At 39.6% G+C, this 19,815-nt stretch overlaps 2 protein-coding genes across 2 annotated transcripts in view; one reads left to right on the plus strand and one right to left on the minus strand.

Annotated features, from left to right (window-relative positions):
• LOC147066714 (uncharacterized) overlaps positions 1-19,815 on the plus strand; it is a 1,113,477-nt gene that overhangs the window by 358,925 nt on the left and 734,737 nt on the right. The window lies entirely within an intron of this gene.
• On the minus strand, positions 7,057-14,607 carry LOC147066718 (uncharacterized). Its single transcript, XM_085954640.1, has 3 exons — positions 14,512-14,607; positions 13,215-14,229; positions 7,057-7,151 (listed from the first exon to the last, which is right to left on the minus strand). The coding sequence occupies exons 1-3, from the start codon at positions 14,605-14,607 to the stop codon at positions 7,057-7,059; spliced, it is 1,206 nt and encodes a 401-aa protein (XP_085810766.1).

Here is a 19,815-nt window from a genome sequence, read left to right on the forward strand (position 1 = left end):
TGAATCCAGCAAAGCCATACTGGAAGACCGTGCCTCCTACAGAAACACGGCTGCCGCTGCCACCGGTGACACAGCCAGTGAAGGAACCAAGTATTCTTGGAGCGACGTCGCTCGAAAAGGCGTCAAGCCGGTCAGACAGACTTCTCCGGAATGGCCAATTGTGCCACCAACAACCGCAGCAAGGCCCGGCGTGTTATTCTTTCCTACACAAGAAGGAATGGAGTCTCCGGCCACTAAAGAAGTCGTCAAGAAAGCCATCGTGCCCGCGGAACTAAAAGTCCAAATAACGGGCTTGAGAATGGTACGTGGAGGTGGGGTAATCATTCACCCCAGAATCGAGGAAGAAGTCAAACGACTGGCCGCCGCTCCCGGTCTAAAAGAGGCCGGTCTCCGGGCTGAAATCGCAGGAAAAAGCCTCCCGCGGATTATTGTATTCAACGTGCCGGCCAAGACGACAGAGGACGACCTTAAGGAAGCCATTAAGGCCAACACTCAAGAGGTCACGGGTCTCCCCTCGGAGGCATACCGCCATGTTAAACTGAGCCACAGGGCAGGCCCTAGAATCGGGAAATGTCACATGGTGATATCGGTCCCGGCAAAGGTGAGGGAAGCGCTCATCAATGACGGGCGCATATATATGGGATGGGAATCCTTCCCAACCAAAGACTTTTGTGGCGTCGTCAAGTGCACTAGGTGTCACTTATACGGCCACATGGCAAAGAATTGTTCGGCGAAAAGCGCCACATACGGCCATTGCACCGAGGAAGGACACGATAGGGCTGAATGCCCTAACATTAAGGCCCCCGGAAAGTGCCCGGCCTGCGCTAGGCACAAGAAGCCGCACCAACATGCTGCGATCGACCCTGATTGCCCAGCGCGCAAGTACGCAATGGCACAGGAGCGGAACCGAACGGATTATTTGATTCAATGATTCGGTTTGGTCAGTTAAATGCGGGCAAAGGGAGGGCTATAACGGCGGAGCTGATTAAGACGGTTCGGGAAATGGACATCGATTTGGTCTTGGTGCAGGAGCCTTACTCCTACGGCACCAACCTGGGTTTTAGTGGGGGTCGGGTAATGCACCACGGCCTGGGGTCCATGGCCTGCATCTTCGTTGCGAATCCTACCCTAGTAGTGCTACGCCTTGCCCACTTGTCGAACGAACTCTTTGCCGTAGCGGAGGTCTCCGACCGATTGGAGAACTCTATTGTGGTGGTCTCTTCCTACTTTAAATTCAGCGTAAATATCCTGAAATGCGTCGAGCAGCTCGTAAAATTCTGGTTGCATGCCGCGGCAAACAGATTATAGTGGGAGCGGACGTCAACGTTCAATCATGGCTGTGGGCCCCCCGGGGGCCGCGGTCTGGCCGGGATAATCCGGCGCCCCTCAAGGAACTCGTGGCAACTCACGATCTGACGGTGCTGAATAACTCTAATGATCCAGCCACATTCTCTACCAACAATGGGGAATCTCACATTGATATCACTTTGATTTCCACTGGTTCTGCCGAACGCGTCGTGAACTGGACTGTCCATCTGGAAGCGTCAGCAAGCGACCACCGTCTGATCACGTTCGCCTACAGAACTGAGAGGGGCCACGCATCTCTCGCTCCACTTGTGAGCGAGTCACTGCCGAGGCGTTTCAGGACCAAGGGAACCGACTGGGTACGTTTTGACCGCAAGTTTGCTGAGGGTCTGGACAGGATGGCCTCGTGCCCTCCGCCAAAGGACATGCACGCTGCGGCTGAGGACCTCACGAATCTCATGATTGAAAAAGCGGAGGGCACTATCGGAAGGACGACCCCGAGACCGCCGAACACGCACCGTGGTGGAAGCCGAGACTAACAAGACTGAGAGACGCGATGAGGAGGGCCAGAAGGGCCTTACAAGCAGCGCGAAGATCGCTGGAGAGGCCGCCGCAGGCGGACCATCCTCTTGCGGTCACCTACAGGACCACTAGACTCAAGTTCAAAAAGGCAATCAGTAAGGCTAAGAAGGTGCACTGGAGAGAGTTCGTCACTGAAATGGGTGGAAATGATCCGTGGGGCCCCCCCTTCCGCGTGATGAAGCTGGGCTCACGGCCCGGAAAAGTCATGTCGGCGGTACGGCGCCCCCATGGATCGTCCACCAGTAGCTCTGAAGAGTCCGCCACAGTCCTGTTGGATGCTCTTATCCCGCAGGACAACGAGTCGCTCGACATTGACAACGACCGATTTCAGCAGATTCGCGTCTATGCGCTGCTCCCCTTAAACACTCCGCGATCCGCAGCCACTACCATGTCCGAACTAGGGATCCTGTTTGCCAGCCTCCCGGCCGGCAAAGCCCCGGGGCTTGACTGCATAGATAACGCGCTAGCGAGAAGGGCGTGGTCTCTTGCCTCACACGAGATCACGCAACTCTACAAAGAATGCATGAGTAGTGGCATATTCCCCGACTGCTGGAAGAAGGGTCACCTCACGGTGATCCCCAAAGCCGGCAGTCGCCCTCCTTGTGACCTGAAAGCGTATAGACCGATTATGCTCCTTCCCGTCTTCGGGAAGATATTGTAAAGATTGATAAACAGCAGGAGTGAGTCCCACCTGTCGGAAAACTGTCCAATCTCGCAAAGACAATTTGGATTTAGACCCGGAAAGTCCACCGAGGATGTGATTCGCCTTGTGATCAACTCTGTGGAGAGCTCTGGCAAGGACCTCGTTGCCGGGATTTTTCTCGACATCGCGGGTGCGTTTGATACTGCGTGGTGGCCCTTGGTTCTGGCAAAGCTTCGGCTGAAACAGATCCCCGGGGACCTCTTTGCCTTGGTTCAAAGCTACTTCAGCAATATGGAGATAACCGACGACTCCGGCCCCAATCTGATTCACAGGAGGACCACCATGGGGTGTCCCCAGGGCTACGTCCTGGGTCCCCTTTTGTGGAACATACTGTTTGACGACGTTCTGTCCCTGCCACTGCCTCCGGGCTGCACGCTCGTTGCGTACGCCGACGACTTGCTCCTGCTTGTTGGGGCGACGAGCCGACCGGCACTTGAGCGTGCAGCCACGGACGCCTTGGGCAGAATCCTTAATTGGGGGTTGCTGAACAAGCTGACCTTTGCCCCGAGGAAGACGGAAGCTGTCCTCCTCAGGGGTAGTTCTCGGGTCAACATAACTCGATGGCCACCCATGGTTCGTTTTGGTCAGACCTCAGTGCATTTCTCCGAAAGGGTTACGTATCTGGGAGTAATTCTTGATGACAAGCTGTCTTTCGATCACCATGCCAAGACGGCCGTCTCTAAGGCCAATTCGGCCTATCAGAGAATGGCCTGAATGGCAGGCAGAAATTGGGGACTTAAGCCTAGAGCCCTTAAGTTTGCATACGGCGCAATTTTCATGGGAATTGCCGGTTACGCCTCCAGGATTTGGCATTCCCGAGTAAACTCTTTAACTCTCGTGAGACGCGCACTACTAAGCGGGCAGCGACTTGCGCTGATCTCGATTACCAAAGCCTACCGCACAACTTCTACTGACGCGCTTGCCGTACTCGCGGGGGTGCTACCCCTCGATCTGCACGTCCAAGTCAGAGGATCGATCACCCTCCTCTTGAGGGAGATCAGCACAACACTCGCCGGTGTCCATCTGACACCACCGCAGAGATCCGAGGACGTTCCTTATAGGAAGACTGTAAGTGACATTGTGTACAAGACCGCATTTGCGGCACGGCAAGCGAGGTGGACCGCCTCCCCCAAGGGGCGGCACACTTACCGTTTTTTTCCAGACGTATTCTGCAGGCACCAAACTAGAAGACTCCAACCTTCGCACTGGATTAGCCAGTTCCTCACCGGCCATGGCAACTTCGCCGCCAGACTCCACGAGTTTGGCTTGATAGTAGATGGGCCGGGTTGTACCTGCGGGCATGACCACCAAGATGTTGAACACATCCTCTGGGATTGCCCGCTTATGGAATTCAAACGAGCGGAGCTGTTTGCCAGGGTCCGTCCTCACACGGGCCCAATTGGTCATGGAGATCTGGTAGCAACCGAGGCCAACTTTGCGGCATTTGAGAAATTTGCAGCGTCGTATGGGGTGCGGGATAGTCCCGACTCTTCTGTAGACTCATCCATTTCAATTCGTGACACTCAGTGTGCGGGTACACAAGGCGCTTAACGTCAGCGGACAGCAGAGCCAGTCCAAAAAACAAAAAAAAATTCTTTCTTAACTTTCTTTTTTAAGCACTACGGTGCATGGTTGCAGCATCAGTCCCGTGCGGCTCCGTCTCTGGACGGAATGAGCTCTTAAAATTCTTCTTAAAATCTTCAGACACGTTTAAAGCGTCATAGAAAGCGGCCGTGCATATCCACGGTTGTGCATATATGACGGGTGGTGGTGGGCACTTTAACGTAGTCCTGTATCAGTGCCGTGTGTATCCGAACTTTATATCTACAATATAAAAACAAGAAAATGAAGCCACTGTGTATCGTTCCTCACTACCCGCATAACCATATCACGCACACGCAACGCAACCTTCCAGAACATATATTAATAATAATAAGATCGGGGCTACATCTGCATCTTCAAGATAACCCCCGATAAAAGATAATAATTATTCATAAATTTTATGTAGGTAATCGAAACCAGTAAATTGACCATTATTTTTAAGATGAATAATAAAATCTGTTTTTTTATTATAAAACTCAGCAAAATGTAAACAAATCATCTGTTTTCAAATTACGTGAATGCAAGCCGCCATTTTGTCTTCAAGACTGCCAATAGAAGCGGAAACTAATGAAATTGTTACCAATACAATCAAATATTATATAATCATTTGATTCTTAAGTTGATTGTATATATAAGACTCATCATTTTGTTATGTAAGAGAAAGGGGGAACCATTCAAAATTTAAAAACAATGGCGACGTGGAAAAACACAGAGTTCTTTAGAGAACAGTACTCACAGCTGAACTTTTAAAGATACTAACTGATGCAGTAATAGGTAGAGTGTTTGATTTCTCAGTATTCACTCTTCCTCGTGAAACGTTTGTGATGCAACTACCACCAAATAATCTGCCGATCGCCGCCAGCATTAAGTTGGGACTCGAGCGTATCAATTAGATTCTAGAAAATAGAAAAGTGGCGTAGAAAATAGAAATACATTCTCAGTTAACAATAATAAGTTAATACATCTTAATAATATATTTCATTTACATTGTGTGTGTACCAAAATAATACCCCCAGTACGGGAATAAAAATAAACTCTGTGTTCTTATTAATTCATAAACATACCGATATAATATTATATAACAAAATCTTTAATTCTTTGTTCGGCTTTAGATACCTTCGTATATTACTTTTAATCCAAAAGTGCTATATTATTTAATATATAAAATCGTTCAAATAACATTTTATTATTGTTGACCAGCAAACGTATGTTTTCTAACTCTGACTCAGCGCGAAAGAAAAAGCATAAGAAAAATGCTATGAAAGAGAATACAGGGTGGTTCGGAAAGAAGAAGCAGCATGAACTCGAGCGATGATTTATGATTATGGGAAGATCGGTGAAGTCGGGAGAGCATTATCAGGATCGCAGTAATTTCCTGAAAAATGGTTTTGTAATGTGTTACAGATATTTCAGCAGTGTGTGATTTACTTCCCGGGCTGTGGAAAAAAACGCTTTTTTTCGCTACAGGAAAAATCAAATAATTTATAGCTGGTTTGGTTAATATCAGAGATAAGACAGTAATGGGTAATCCATAGCGACGGTTTGTCGATAACTTGTGGCTCGGGCATAAATATTTTTGATAAAGAATCGAGTATGTTAATAAAACTTACCTATTTTTGCGATACAAGGAAAAAATCTATAGGCATAATAAAATTGAATGTTCAGTATTATATTCTGCTTATTTATATTTCAATAGTACACAAAACTCTTATTATACCTATATTAAATTACCAGTTATTTATCGGAGTACTATAACTTATTAAAAAATATGGATTTTTTTTTAGAATAAAGGGTTTTACGAGCCGTATGTACCTATATTATGTAGCTACGCTTCTGTGCCATGGATCGTGGGTTCTAATTCCGTTTTTGGAAATTTTATATTTTATTTTAGATGTATCTGTTGATCAAGAGGATGTATTCAACTGGTTGAGAGAATAGTTAAAAACTATTACTTGTAGAAATAGAGGCGGCAATAATCAATACCCCGGTGTAAAGGTAACAATGTTGAGAATAGTGGTGTGAAGATGTCACATTGCAAAGAATAGTATACAACCTATAAAATTGTATATGTTGTGTTTTATAGTGGTTCCTTTATGGTAATGATTCAAAACCAAGGTTACGCTAGAATTCGTTAAAACTTGCAAAAAGACGACTTGAAAACCTTTAGTGTAATTGTTTAATTTTTTTAACATCACGTATTTTCAAACAGTCCGAAAGAATTTTTGAAGATATGGGAAAACGTTACGATAGTGTATACGATTTGAAGGCAAAAATACTAATTATACTCTTTTAATATATAATAATTATCAAAAGTATTACCTAGTTAATACTAATCTACTGACCCTACTGGCAATGAAATCCCGCGGAGATATGTAGCTCATACGACGGTTATGGGCGGCAAAAAGAAAATCGAATAATTTAACTTTTAAGGGGAAATTTCGTGGAAATCACTAGATTTTCGCCTGCGGTGCCAACATGTTCATGATTGTGGATTTTAAAGAATATCATTGCATGCCTCAATATAAGATAGCCACTAAGAAATATTAAAATATTGTAGGTACTTAATGAATTAACATTAAATTTGATATTGAAAAGTAGGGGGTGGCATTTCTAACCTTTGTACTTTACACCCAAGTATAATGGGGTATTTTAGTAATAATTCTAGGCCTGGTATAATTTATATTTCTGTATCTTAATATGTGTAAGCCAGTTAGGGGTTCTCTTAAGGTTTCACCAAAAAAGTGGTTAATCACTGATTTATAGAATCATGATATAACATATGAGACATTATATGAATGTGTGACGACTCCCTTAGTTAGGACATGCATCAAGGATAGAATATATTCAACCACCTGAGGCACTCTTCAATACATATTCAAGGTGACGACAGAGAGATAAAACTGAAATGTTTTGACTGAGCAGAGAGAGAGAGATTCAGTATTCATGGATATGCTTACTGCTGAAGAGTGAAACGAAATAAGTTATTGGAAGTGATCAAGGCTCACATTGGGTTATAATTCCGATGATGATAAAGATATTATAAAATTGTGTAAAATAATACAATATGATGCTAGTATAAATGCGTACTATCTAAAAGATTTGTTGGTTATATCCGACGAATGAAAGGTTTTTAATGAGAACCCGAGTGATCGAAGGAGTGTAAGGAGACTCAAGTTGCGGTAGTTGGATGGCGTGGCCCAGGATGTGCGAGTGCTAGATTTCTTATTGTAGAGAATAATTGCAGATAAATAATAGAGATGGGGGCGACGACTGGATGAGACTAAGGCCTGTCATATGTAGGGATTGCAATACCGAATGAATATGTCAATACCGGTATTTCTTATTGAATACCGGTATTCGTCAAAACATATAGAAAAAAAAATAAGTACCTATCAATAAATATAACTAGTATAACATTATTTGAAACACTAATTTATAGCAACCAAAAGTACCTACCTACAGTTACTATATTGACTTTCTATAGGTCATAATATAATATTAGAAATGCTAATTTTTACAAGTACAATAGGTTTGGGTGCAGGAAAATCTCTCTCAAATTCAACGTTTGTTGGATGTTTTATCAATTTTGGATCAACAGTTATAGAATAATTGGAAATATTTACTTCGAATATTTTCTTTTTTGAAATATGTCAATTCATCGCGACAAATATATTTGAGGAATTTTATTTTAATATTATTTAACTTTTGTTGGTTTCAGTCAATATATTTGCGTTTTGTCCGCGTAAAACTTATACAATGATAGTACCTAGTAAGTTATGAAAAAATAACATCATTTTCAAAAAACATAAACGTGCAATCTTAATACCGAAAATACCGGATTATTGAATTTTTGAAACCGGTATTTCGGTATCGAAAATAGTTGATTACCGGTTTAGAAATACCGGTATTGCAATCCCTAGTCATAATATGGCGATGTTTGATGAAGTAAAATTAAAACGTGTAGCTAGCTAATTGTTATTATTTTAAGAAAGGAATTCATAATATTTTACCAATATATAGTGAATGTGTGTGATTCATTGGATGTCTTTAAATAAATTATATTTTGTTATTTAGTTCATTCATAATTATTATTGACTAAGCTTTTATGGTATTAATTTGTTATTACTGTTTTAGTAGAAAATATTTTAGTTTCAAGGAGACAATTTCTAAAATAAATATTTATTTATAACTCTCCATTCAAAATTCCTTAAAAAGATTTATAGTTTTCGGGGAAATATTAATTAATTTTAATAATCCTACCTATTTATAACGATAGCGCATTTCTCATTAAATGTGTGCGCAGAATAATTACATTCTTTTGACGGAATGTCGCAAATAATAATTCAGATGGAAGTGAACCTTCGCAGAACGAAAGCAATTTACAGGAGAGTTGGAATTGAAAAACCACGAATAAAATTTTAATAAAATATATTACTTTCTCGCCGAGCGACACCCGCTCCCCACCGTGCAGATGCTAAAATTTATGAGATTCATAAAACCCTGCTCGAATGGCATCTACATACTCTCCTCTTATCAAAAATGTGAAATTTTAATGTCCAATTCCAGCACTGGTTGATAGATGATTTGACATATATCAGGTACTGACTTCAATAATAAACAAACTATTTCGTAAAACTGTGAAAAGCAGCATCAAAGTTTTGTCACATCAAACATAATAATATGAAGGTACAATAACATATGCAATCTATGCAGTATAGATTACATCTAAGACCTTGTTTGGGGTATACAAGAGCAGTGTTTCTCAATCGGGCCCGTGCGGCCTCCTTGAGGTCACATAACATATCAAGGAGGTGAAAAACGACGTTTTTGATGGCTACAGAAAACTCTAGGAGGACCACAGTATAAAAAGTATATTATGAAATTCATTAAAATTCAATAAGAATTAGAAAAATTAAAAAAAACTGGATATACAAATTCATAAAAGTCGGTAGATGCACGTGTAGGGATTGCAATACCGGTATTTCAAAACCGGTATTCCAGTATTTATCAATACGAAATACCGGAATTTTCGGTATTAAGAAAGTACAGTCGTTTACATTTTTTTTATGAATTTAATGTTATTTCTCCATTACTTTGTACTGTTTTGCCTATAAAATTGAGTAAGTAGATAAGTTATGTACTGCTAAAATGCAAATATATTGATTGAATCGAGGTGAAATAATAGTAAAACAAAATACATCAAATATTAAATTTATAAAATAGCGATAAATTAACAAATATTATTTCGAAATAGAAAACATCCGTGACAAAATGTCCAATCGTATTGTATCTACAAGTGTTGAATTTAAGATTTTTTTCCTGCAGCCAGACTTATTTGCACTTGTTGAACTAGCCTTTTGGAGCGCTTTAGTTAAAATTATCAATATATACAAATTATTTGTAAAAATTACCAGTTCTACAATATTATGACCAATACATATTTTTAGATGTCAACTTAATAAAATGTAGGTAGGTAGGTTTTTGCTATACAATAATGTTTTAATTTTAATAGCTATGTGTAGGTACTGATAAATAATTCTGCTTTTTTATATATTATAATGAATAACCGGTATTCGACAATAAATACAGAAAAACCAGTATTGATATTTTCATTCGGTATTGCAATCCCCATGCATGTGGCAGCAAAGAACTAGGGATTGAAAAGAGTGGAAGATTCTAGAGGTGGCTTTCATTCAGCAGTGGATCGACACCGGTTGATGATGGTGGTCCAATAACTAGAAGTAATCTGAAATTATGGATCAGAGTTCCAAGTTGTTGTAAGTGCGATTTATTAGTTTAGGTCTACAAGAGAGACACCTTTGTGATAGCTGATGGCAATTATTAAAATAACTCATTCTATCCTTACAACAGGTTTGAAACGGGGATTATGTGGATACAGTGACGTCCCGTGGGGGTAGGCAGGTTTAGACGTTGTACCTACCTACAATAACAGCTTTGTAAAATTGGTGTGGAAATAACAAATCTGTGTATTGCTAAATGGCACAAACAAAATGTGTCAGAAATATCAACCAAATACGACATCAGACTTTGATGATTTGGGTAAGTGTCTAACTTAATTATATTTATTCGCTTTTTATATCTAAATTTAATTTTGTAAGTTTCATTGGTGTATATTTTGTTAGTAATGTATAAAAACAACACATTTCTTAGATAATAGAGTTATGAAAGGGTGATAAAAATACTGTATAAAAAATGAGGTGGATTTTTGGCGCTGCCTTGGGGCGGCATTTTGCCTAGGGACGTCACTGTATGGATACATAGTGCATTTATTTTTAAAAAGATAGTTCTTAGTCACCAAATGATATTATTACTACGCTCATCAAGCATTATTGTATTGTGTATTAAAGTGCGTAATATGGTAAATACAAAAATAGCGGGTAATTTAGCCGAAAGCGACAAATGTATAGAGTTTAATTCCAAGCGCAAACCCTTTTCCACCATTAAATAATATTTAAAAAATCGGTGTGTGTACTTATGTACGCGCGTAAAAAGTTATACTTCTTTGGAGTAACAAAACAATAACAAAACTTGTGATAAACTAGATTCTTTGAGTAGCTCTTAATTATCTTGTTAAATTACACAATCGAGAAAAAGGACCGCTTATTGGAACGCCATTGGTTTATTTCTATACACTTTAACTTATATTAACTAAATTATATAACGGATTCTCGTTGTTTTTATTTTTAAAGTATCAAATGTATATCTGATGTTTAATCGTTTGTTTACGTAAGAAATTGCAAATGGCAGACAATAATAAATTCGCTGCCTAGGCAACGGAAGAATTCTAAACTATAATATAATACTGTATAATCGTCACGATTGCAGTGTCATACTATAGCGTAAAGGTAGTGCGTTCCGCTGATAACCGAACAATCGGTGGTTCAAATCCAATCGAGTGGGTTTTTTTTTCGTGTGAAAAAATAAATTATGTGTTAAATGTCACATGCCAAAAATACACTCTGATCTGATTTCCCACACGCGCCAAAAGTAGTATAATTTCAAAAAGCTGTTTTATTCATCAGTAATGTTATTTTGTGAATTAAATTTTAAAGATAAAGTTGACGAGTTGCGGTTGTGTTGAATTTGTTTTAACTGTTGTACGAACGATTGCAGCAACTTGGTACGTATAAGGTCTGAGATATTTATTTATCATATCGCGTGTATCCTAGCATTTTAATATAAATATTAACATCTTTACATGCCATATTGGACGAATGATATAAAGAAATTCTTGGAAAGAAAATAATATTTTATTAAGGATTTGAGTTAAAAGGGTTTCCTTTTATTCGTTAAGGTTACCATAATATGGAATCATAATCATTGATATCTCTGATTATTATTCGTATAAAATTATCTTACACAAAATTAGTACATATTATCTACTTCAGTATCAAAAGATATATAAATCAAAAACATATTTTAGAATTGCTATGGGGTCTTCATTTAGTGGTAGAATGGCCCCTGCTGATAATGATACTATCAATAATATTACGACTTCTCAATTATATGGGTAATTATAACTAGGTGATTGTTTATTTTATTTAACTCATTTAAATTTCATCGATAAATTTATATTTTAACTAATAATATTATACCCAATAATATTACATATTTAACTTCTTCTTCTTCTTCTTCTTTCACCCTGTCACGTCTCAACATTGGGGCATAGGGCAAGCACAAGTTGGCGCCACTTCCCTCGGTCCATCGCCAACTCCTGTGCCTCCCGCCATGTCAGACCTGCAGCACGTAGGTCGCTTTTGTAGCATCGCTGCAGGGTGAGGGAGGGCCGGCCACGGCGACGGAACCCTTGAGGCTGTGCCACAAGGGTACGAAGTGCCGCACTCTTTGGCGGCATCCGGAATACATGTCCCAGCCACGTGAATCGTCTCTTCGTGATAACTTCAATCACCGAAGGCTGTTGTGTCTGCTCACGAACTCAGATATTTGTAACGCGGTCGTACCAATGTACCCCTAAGATTCTGCGGAGACATCGATTCTCAAAGCTCAAAAGCCGTGACTCTTGAAGCTTAGTAAGATGCCATGTCTCACAGCCATACAGGAGCACAGGTAGCACGCACGCGTTAAACAAACGACATTTGGTCCTCACAGAATACAGCCTTGACCTCCATGCGACTCCAAGTTGGTTGAACGCAGAGCCCGCCACACCCATGCGGATTCCAAGCTCACTAGAAATATCACCATCATCGGCAACCGTGGCACCCAAGTACTTGAATCTGGACACCAGCTCGACGGGCAGACCAGAAACCCGCAGAGGAGTGTCGGCGTCGATGCAAGCAGCACTGCACATGGATTTGGTCTTAGCGGCATTCAGATGAAGACCCACACGCATCGAGTTCTCGGCTAGCCTGTTCACGGTCACCTCCAACCTCTCGATCGTCGAGTCAAACACGACTGCGTCGTCTGCATACTCCAAGTCGCACAGTCTTTCTTCGCATAGATCGCTTGTGTCATCATGATGTAGGCGTATCCCACTGTCGGGGCAAACCGTCTTACGCATTATGAAATCCATCATGATGATAAAAAGAAAGGGCGCAAGTACACATCCTTGCTTGACTCCTGACGTGATTTCAAAGAGGTCAGAGGATGTTCCGGCTGCTCTCACGCAACACTCTGTATTGGTGTAGAGAGCACTTATCACGGCGACCAGTTTCCGTGGGACACCATATCCTAGCAGAATTTGCCACAGAGATTCACGATGAGGACTGTCAAATGCCTTTTCATAGTCCACGAAGCAGCAGGCGACAGGTATATTCATCTCTTGGTACTGTTGCAGAAGGCTTCGGAGAGGAAATATGCTCTGAGCAGGACTTCCCCGGGACAAATCCACTCTGCTGCGCACGCAAAACGTCCAGCATGGGACTTCTAATCCTGTACAGGAGAATCTGCGCCAACACCTTCCCGGGAACGCTGAGGAGAGTGGTTCCTCTGTAATTATTACAGTCTTGTGGGTTACCCTTTTTGTGCAGAGTAACAACGGTACCATCCCTCCAGGCTTTGGGGCACTGCTCCCTTTCCCACACCTCGTGCAGAAGGTCACATAAGGACGGCAATACAGCGCTCAGTCCGCAGAGCAGAAATTCTGCATGGATGCCATCATCTCCAGGAGCTTTCCTGCGCTTCAGTCTTTTGACAGCCTCATTAACTTCAGCAGTTGTCGGAGGATCTTCGCAGAATCCCGATGCAGTAGTGATTCCGAGGGCGGTGATCTCCGATGGAATATCGAAGGGATGCAATGGAGGTGGGCGATTCAGGACATCACTGAAATGTTGGCGCCATAGCTCCTGGACCTTTGCAGGTTCGGTGACTGTCACTCCGTCAGAGTTGCGTAATGCAGTGACCACTGGACGTTTCTTACCGCAAATTGCTCTGGTGATGCGGAAGAGAGCACTTGGATTATTCTTGCAGGCAGCAGATTCCGCATCCCGAATGAGGTCATCCAGGCGTCGGCGCTTATCGCGGCGGGCAGAACGCTTTACCACGCGGTCCATTGTCTGGTATTCCGCGCTGCGCTGTGGGTCGTATGTACCATTGTCTCGCAATTCTTTCAGGAGCTTCCTCTTCTCAATCATCTTCCATGTATGAGGTGACATCCAGTCCGGTCTGTGCGTATGCCGCTCTCCTAATGCAGTAGTTGCGGAGCTCATTATAGCATCCCGGAATAATATCCATTTTCCTTCCAAGGGATCCGAGTCGATGGAAGACGTGAGAGTTCTAGCATCATATAAGCGCTTCTGCAGCTCCAGCTCATAGGTTGCACGCACACGGGTACTTTTCAGTTTTTCCACATCGAGTCTGACCGTCCTTTTGGGTTTTGGGACTCGTTTGAGGTCTATACGGGATTTCCCGACCAAGAGTTCGTGGTCACTGTGGATGTCTGCACCTCTATATGTCCGCACGTCTAGCAGTTCATGCCGGTATTTCGCTTTGACCAAAATGTGGTCGATCTGGTTTCTTGTATTACCGTCTGGCGATGTCCATGTATATTTGTGGATGGTCTTATGAGGAAAAAGACTACCACCAATCACAACTACCCAGCCAATATTTTTTCCATACCTGTTTCTTTGCGACGGGCTTCCGATACATCAGTTGGATTTGTTTTACGACAAAATTTAGGCCCCATCATAATTTTGTTAGATTTATAATAATTTTATTATATTACATGTTTTTTGTATTTTGTCTACGTTATTTGTTTGGTGGGTACTGATGATTTGTATATATTAATCTTCTTTTCTCAAATGAATTATTATATGGATTCTTAGAGGCACTCTATGGTGTACATGTGCTCCAACTGAGTAATAAGCGTGGTCAAAGAAGAATACTGTTTTGACACCTTGTCCTTCAGTTTGATCGATCAGCTTTTGGCAAGTATCCATTAAAGACAATTATTTACTTTTAAGTAAATTTGCGATGTTAAACAGCGATAGAGAAGGCACTTTCTTAACTGGACCTAAAGTTAGGAATCTTGCATTCTCTAGTGCACGCAACAATCAGGGTCTTGGGAAGTTCTTTCAATCACTACTTCCCGTTCGTTACGAAATGTATTTGTCCAAAATGGGGCTTTGAAGTAGCTGGTGGTGGAACGAATACATAATTTTAATCTTTGAACCTTCCAAAGGTGACCGTAAAGACAGATTCTCAAAATTCTTTAAAATGACAGGGTGAAAAATGTTAATGTCCTCAAACGAATGGGAAAAGGCTTAAAAGTTTTGGTTATTATCCAAACTAGAAAAATTCAGTACCTATCGGGCAAAACACACAACGCCGCAAATCCTAACAAACAGCGGTCCGGTGCAAATAGTTTGCGTGAATTTGCAGCAACGTATGTTTTTAATCTACCTTGATTACATTATGAAAGAACAAAAAGTACAGTATTCCTTAACTAATTATCCAAGGAAAGGTCAACAGTAAATGTATCAAAGAATGACGCTGCATTTCGTGGCTTAATTAATAACGTCCGCAATCAATATGAGTACCTACAACAGGTCCACACATAGAATATTTCACGTGTAAACATTTCCAAAAGACATTGTTTTATATAAAACACTGATTCACTAGCTATAGAGAAAAAAACTTTGTATTTATACTATGTATCTTAATAAATAATTATTCACTGGATTTCGTCCATATACCTATTTATATATTTTTTACAATAATACAAATTGATTTATGAGTGGAATTTTATTGTTCATATAGCATTGTAAATTGTGTATATTATACCTACTCCGTTATATTGTTTTCTATGGATCCACTTAATTGCAACTAGAGCACACTGGTTGTGATGTGCAGAATCATAATTTTATTTATGTAAGTAATAAACTATGATAAATGAGAAACGTTGTAGGTACGCATATCGATTATGGTAGTTAATTATTTTCTTTATTGCAATATAACAGTTTATTATTTGGTTAAAATGACAAAACACAGTTAATTAGTATTAATGTTAATTTATGGGGAGGAGTTCCATAATCTTCTGTCGAAGCAAAATTATGTATAAAATGATATTTATTTGTAGGTATATTAAATCCTAATTTATCTCAGTATCATATCGTTATTTTCGTACCGGTATAATATTTATTGGAATTATATTATATTATTCGTGTGCAAGCATACAGTTTTTTAGTCGTGTTCATTTGTAAATTTACTGGTAGGTATATTTCAAAAAAAATTAAATAAAATGTTGCATACAGCTACCGCAAATAAGTTGAACGCAAAGTGACTGAGTGATAGATGCATGACGTTAATCAGTCATGCATCATTTACTACCCAATGACGTCATGACTCATCATGACGTCATTGCTAAACAGCTACGTTTCATAGTTAGAGTCAGAGGCGGCATGTGAAATAGTCACCTGCTTTTGTGCGAATGTAACATACAGTTTAATGTATAAACAAGTTTTCATGATTCATGACTTGGTAACATGATTGCTTCTTTGAGAATAGTGAGACGTCATAAATGATGAAGATTAAAAAGCAGATTCGCGTGACCAAATGGCATTTCGCAATACTTTCATGTTGTCAACTGACAAATAACCTGTTCAATACGGGCTGTTGCGTCACGGATGATTAAAATTTATTTATTCACATTAAGTAAACTTTACAAATTGCAAATTCAATATGTTTACAACATGGCATGAAACAATAAAGAAACAGAAGCTTAGTTAAAAAAGTTAAAGAACAGTAGTAGTAATAATATAAACAATAAATACCTACCTATATTATAAAGTAAATGGAACTACGTTGAACGAGCTAAATATTAAGAATAATTTATAAAACAACGTAAATCTAAACTCATCCTCATGTAAGTGGTACGGTACATACGTACAACTTACCGGTGAAATGCACCACGAACGACGCGATTTAAATGTTATACGGCCACCTGTTCCAAGTACAACAAACAGTTCATGGTGAACTGTAATACGGCGAATTGCATATATATAATTTAAATTTAACCGCTTAATATATACATCGGATTGTTGAGGCAATGAAATAAAATATTTATTCATTTATATGGTATAGAAAATAAATAAATGTGTATTGTACTATTAACCTATATTAAAGTATTCAACGAATGTGTGCTATCAACGCTCACGTATACATGTGGAACATAGACTCTTAATGTAAGAGGAATCCAAAAACAATGAGTAGCGCAACGTGGCATGGAAAGGTGCATGTTGGGCATAATCCGTAAATAACACAAAATAAACCGATGGATAAGGAAGCAGACAAGAGTACGCGATGTGCTAGAGATCGGTAAGCAGATGACATAGCAATGGGTTGGACATATTACTGGGTGAGTAGGCAACCACTGCATAAATGTTATAAACTAAACGCTCACATGGAAGCTCTAAAACCCGCTGGATAGACGAGCTCGTAAAGTTTGTGGATGTACGTAGCAGCAAAGAATTAATGACCGAGGCGAGTAGAGAGAGCTAGGGTAGGCCTTCATCGAGCAGTGGATCGACCCTGGCTGATGATGATGATGACTATTAACCTAATTATTGTCATACACTATTCAATATTCATAATATTATTATATAAGTGTTTTTTATTGATCATTATAATTGTACCTCCGGAAAGAAGGGTGGATAAATCTATTATTTACTTGAATTATACATAACAAACATAATATTGTTACGACGCTTTCAGCAGAGCGACGAAAAGCTTTGACAGATCAGAGAAAAACGGCGCCTTGTACAATACGGAATACAAAAACTTTTTCTTATTTGATGTGCACAGAAATCGGCCATTTTAGATTTCCTTAGTGTTTGCAAAACTACAATTAATGCGAATCAAACGGCGATGTTATATCACAAAAATGAATTCCCCGGCATAATAATGCATTCATTAAGATAATATTATGTACCTCATATGAGGAATCTCTATCATCCATCCATCTACCTACACGATTGCTCTTATTGACATCAGCTCTAAACAAAGTGGTACTTAAACATTATTAGAATATCGTCCTCTTTCATTTTAGTTACAAATTGTCTGCCAATTCGTTAGGTACCTGATTGATTCTCATTGGATTCAATCAACCTAGCTATTATTATTTATTTTCTGCTATCTTAATGAAGCAAAATACACAAAACATCTTTGAATATCATCTACTAAGAATAATTAGAGCGTACTGCTCGAAACGAAACCATATTCTCTTAAAGATTTTCGGTTTTAGGTACATAGCGGTCTGGCGGTGACAGGTTTGGAGGCACCCTTGTAAAAAATTTGCCTGTGCGATAAATCGCCATCAAAATATGCGTTGCAATGCAATGCATCAATAGTTACGTTATCAAGATTATTTATGCTTCGATTATTTTTTAAACAAAGATGTCAATTCTTTCTAATGAAGTGACCGCTTCATAGAAAACCACGACTGCTTTCAATGGTTGTAATATTTGTATTCGTTCCTTCATTCGCCGCCCTTTGTAATGTGCCGCCCTCATGCAACGCATAATCTATCTACTCTCTCGGGACATCACTGTTTGCTCTTGTCTGTAATATGTCTTCATGGATAATATGAGCAATGGATCGATGGTCTCATAGGCTCTTGGCGTAAATGGCAAAATACATTCATACCTACTGGATCAATTAAATTAATAATGTCAGAAATCCACTTACGTATATTCAACCAGGGACTACAGGATGAGAATAAAAACTGTGATAATGAAAATTACAATCCTCAGCAGTGACGTCCCGTGGGGGTAGGCAGATTGAGCGTCGCTTGGGGCCGGCAGTCACTCGAAGGGCGGCAAATCCAGAAGAATCATTGAGTATATAAAGAAATAGTTACCTATACTTAGTAATAACGAAAATAACTTTCCATTAAAAAATTGAGCTTACTTACTCGTTGGAAATAAAATGTATTACTTAATGTAAAAGGTTTAACAGGTCTAATTTTTTTTTGTCGGGTTCGCGATGTTTAGTTTACTTCCGTTATCCTTGGACGTCACGTACCTACATGATGACCAGCAATGACACGTGCAGACCTGTGAATTATATTTGAATTATAGGTAGGTATATACTGACCTAATTAATTTATCCAGATAGTATTGAAAGATGTCAGGTGTATATTATAAATGTACCTGAAACCGTGGACACGCAAAATTGTATGTTGAAGTAGATAGAGATGGCGTGTAAATTAGATTTAGTGGTATATATTTTGTTAATAATGTATTCATACAACAAATTTCTTAGATATTGTAGTCATGAAAGGATGATAAAAAATACTGTATAAAAATGGGGCGGCATTTTGTCTAGGGACGTCACTGATTCTCAGTAATGAGGCCACCCCTGAGAATACTATATGCATCTCTGCTGCACTTATTTCGAAAGTATCTATATACGAAATATTAATTTTCTTTCGGATAAAGCCTACCAATAATTTATTGCGCCTAGAAAAATATAAGAACTCAATAGCTAGCGCATAAGCCAGAGGAGAGGGGTATATTTTGTTATACTTACATGTTTGTATAATAAATTACGACCCCTCACTTGTGGGGTAGTGAAAGGCTATTGTGTTCATACAAAAGCGCCGATAAATTCAATTAGATCATTAAACCCGGCGAACGTTAATAAATGCCTTTTCAATCGTGAATGTATACACTGTACAGCGCTGGAAATTAATTCAATCGAAAAATATCGGCGCGAGGTATTTTTGCAAAGCGCGACAAGAGAGCAGGAGTACATTATGTCAATAAAACGTACATTAAAAGTTTACAAATTGGGCTAATTTATACAGTCGGAATTAGTACGAATGAAAAATTCAATACGAAAGTTTGTACCTATGACAAATTCTATTAAGTCCATAAAATTAATCACCATAATCGTGTTAACTGTCAATTCTTGGCGGTCAAACATTATCTTGATGTAAATAAAACACAAGTTACTGTATAATATACAAATATAAGCTAAAACCTGCAAACATTTGAACAAATCATTTTTTACATTCTTCCCGAATACCCAGAAATTTGGTACAGAGGTGCTAATACGATGAACATACATTAGGTACATTAATGTGGCGATTCAGTGCTCTAAGCACGGGATATCTATACAATTTTATTAAAAAAACTTTTTTGTTACCT

The sequence above is a fragment of the Rhyacophila brunnea genome, unplaced genomic scaffold (genome assembly GCF_057557595.1).
Source record: "Rhyacophila brunnea isolate RB1 unplaced genomic scaffold, BYU_Rbru_1.0 scaffold_4, whole genome shotgun sequence".
Taxonomy (NCBI): domain Eukaryota; kingdom Metazoa; phylum Arthropoda; class Insecta; order Trichoptera; family Rhyacophilidae; genus Rhyacophila; species Rhyacophila brunnea.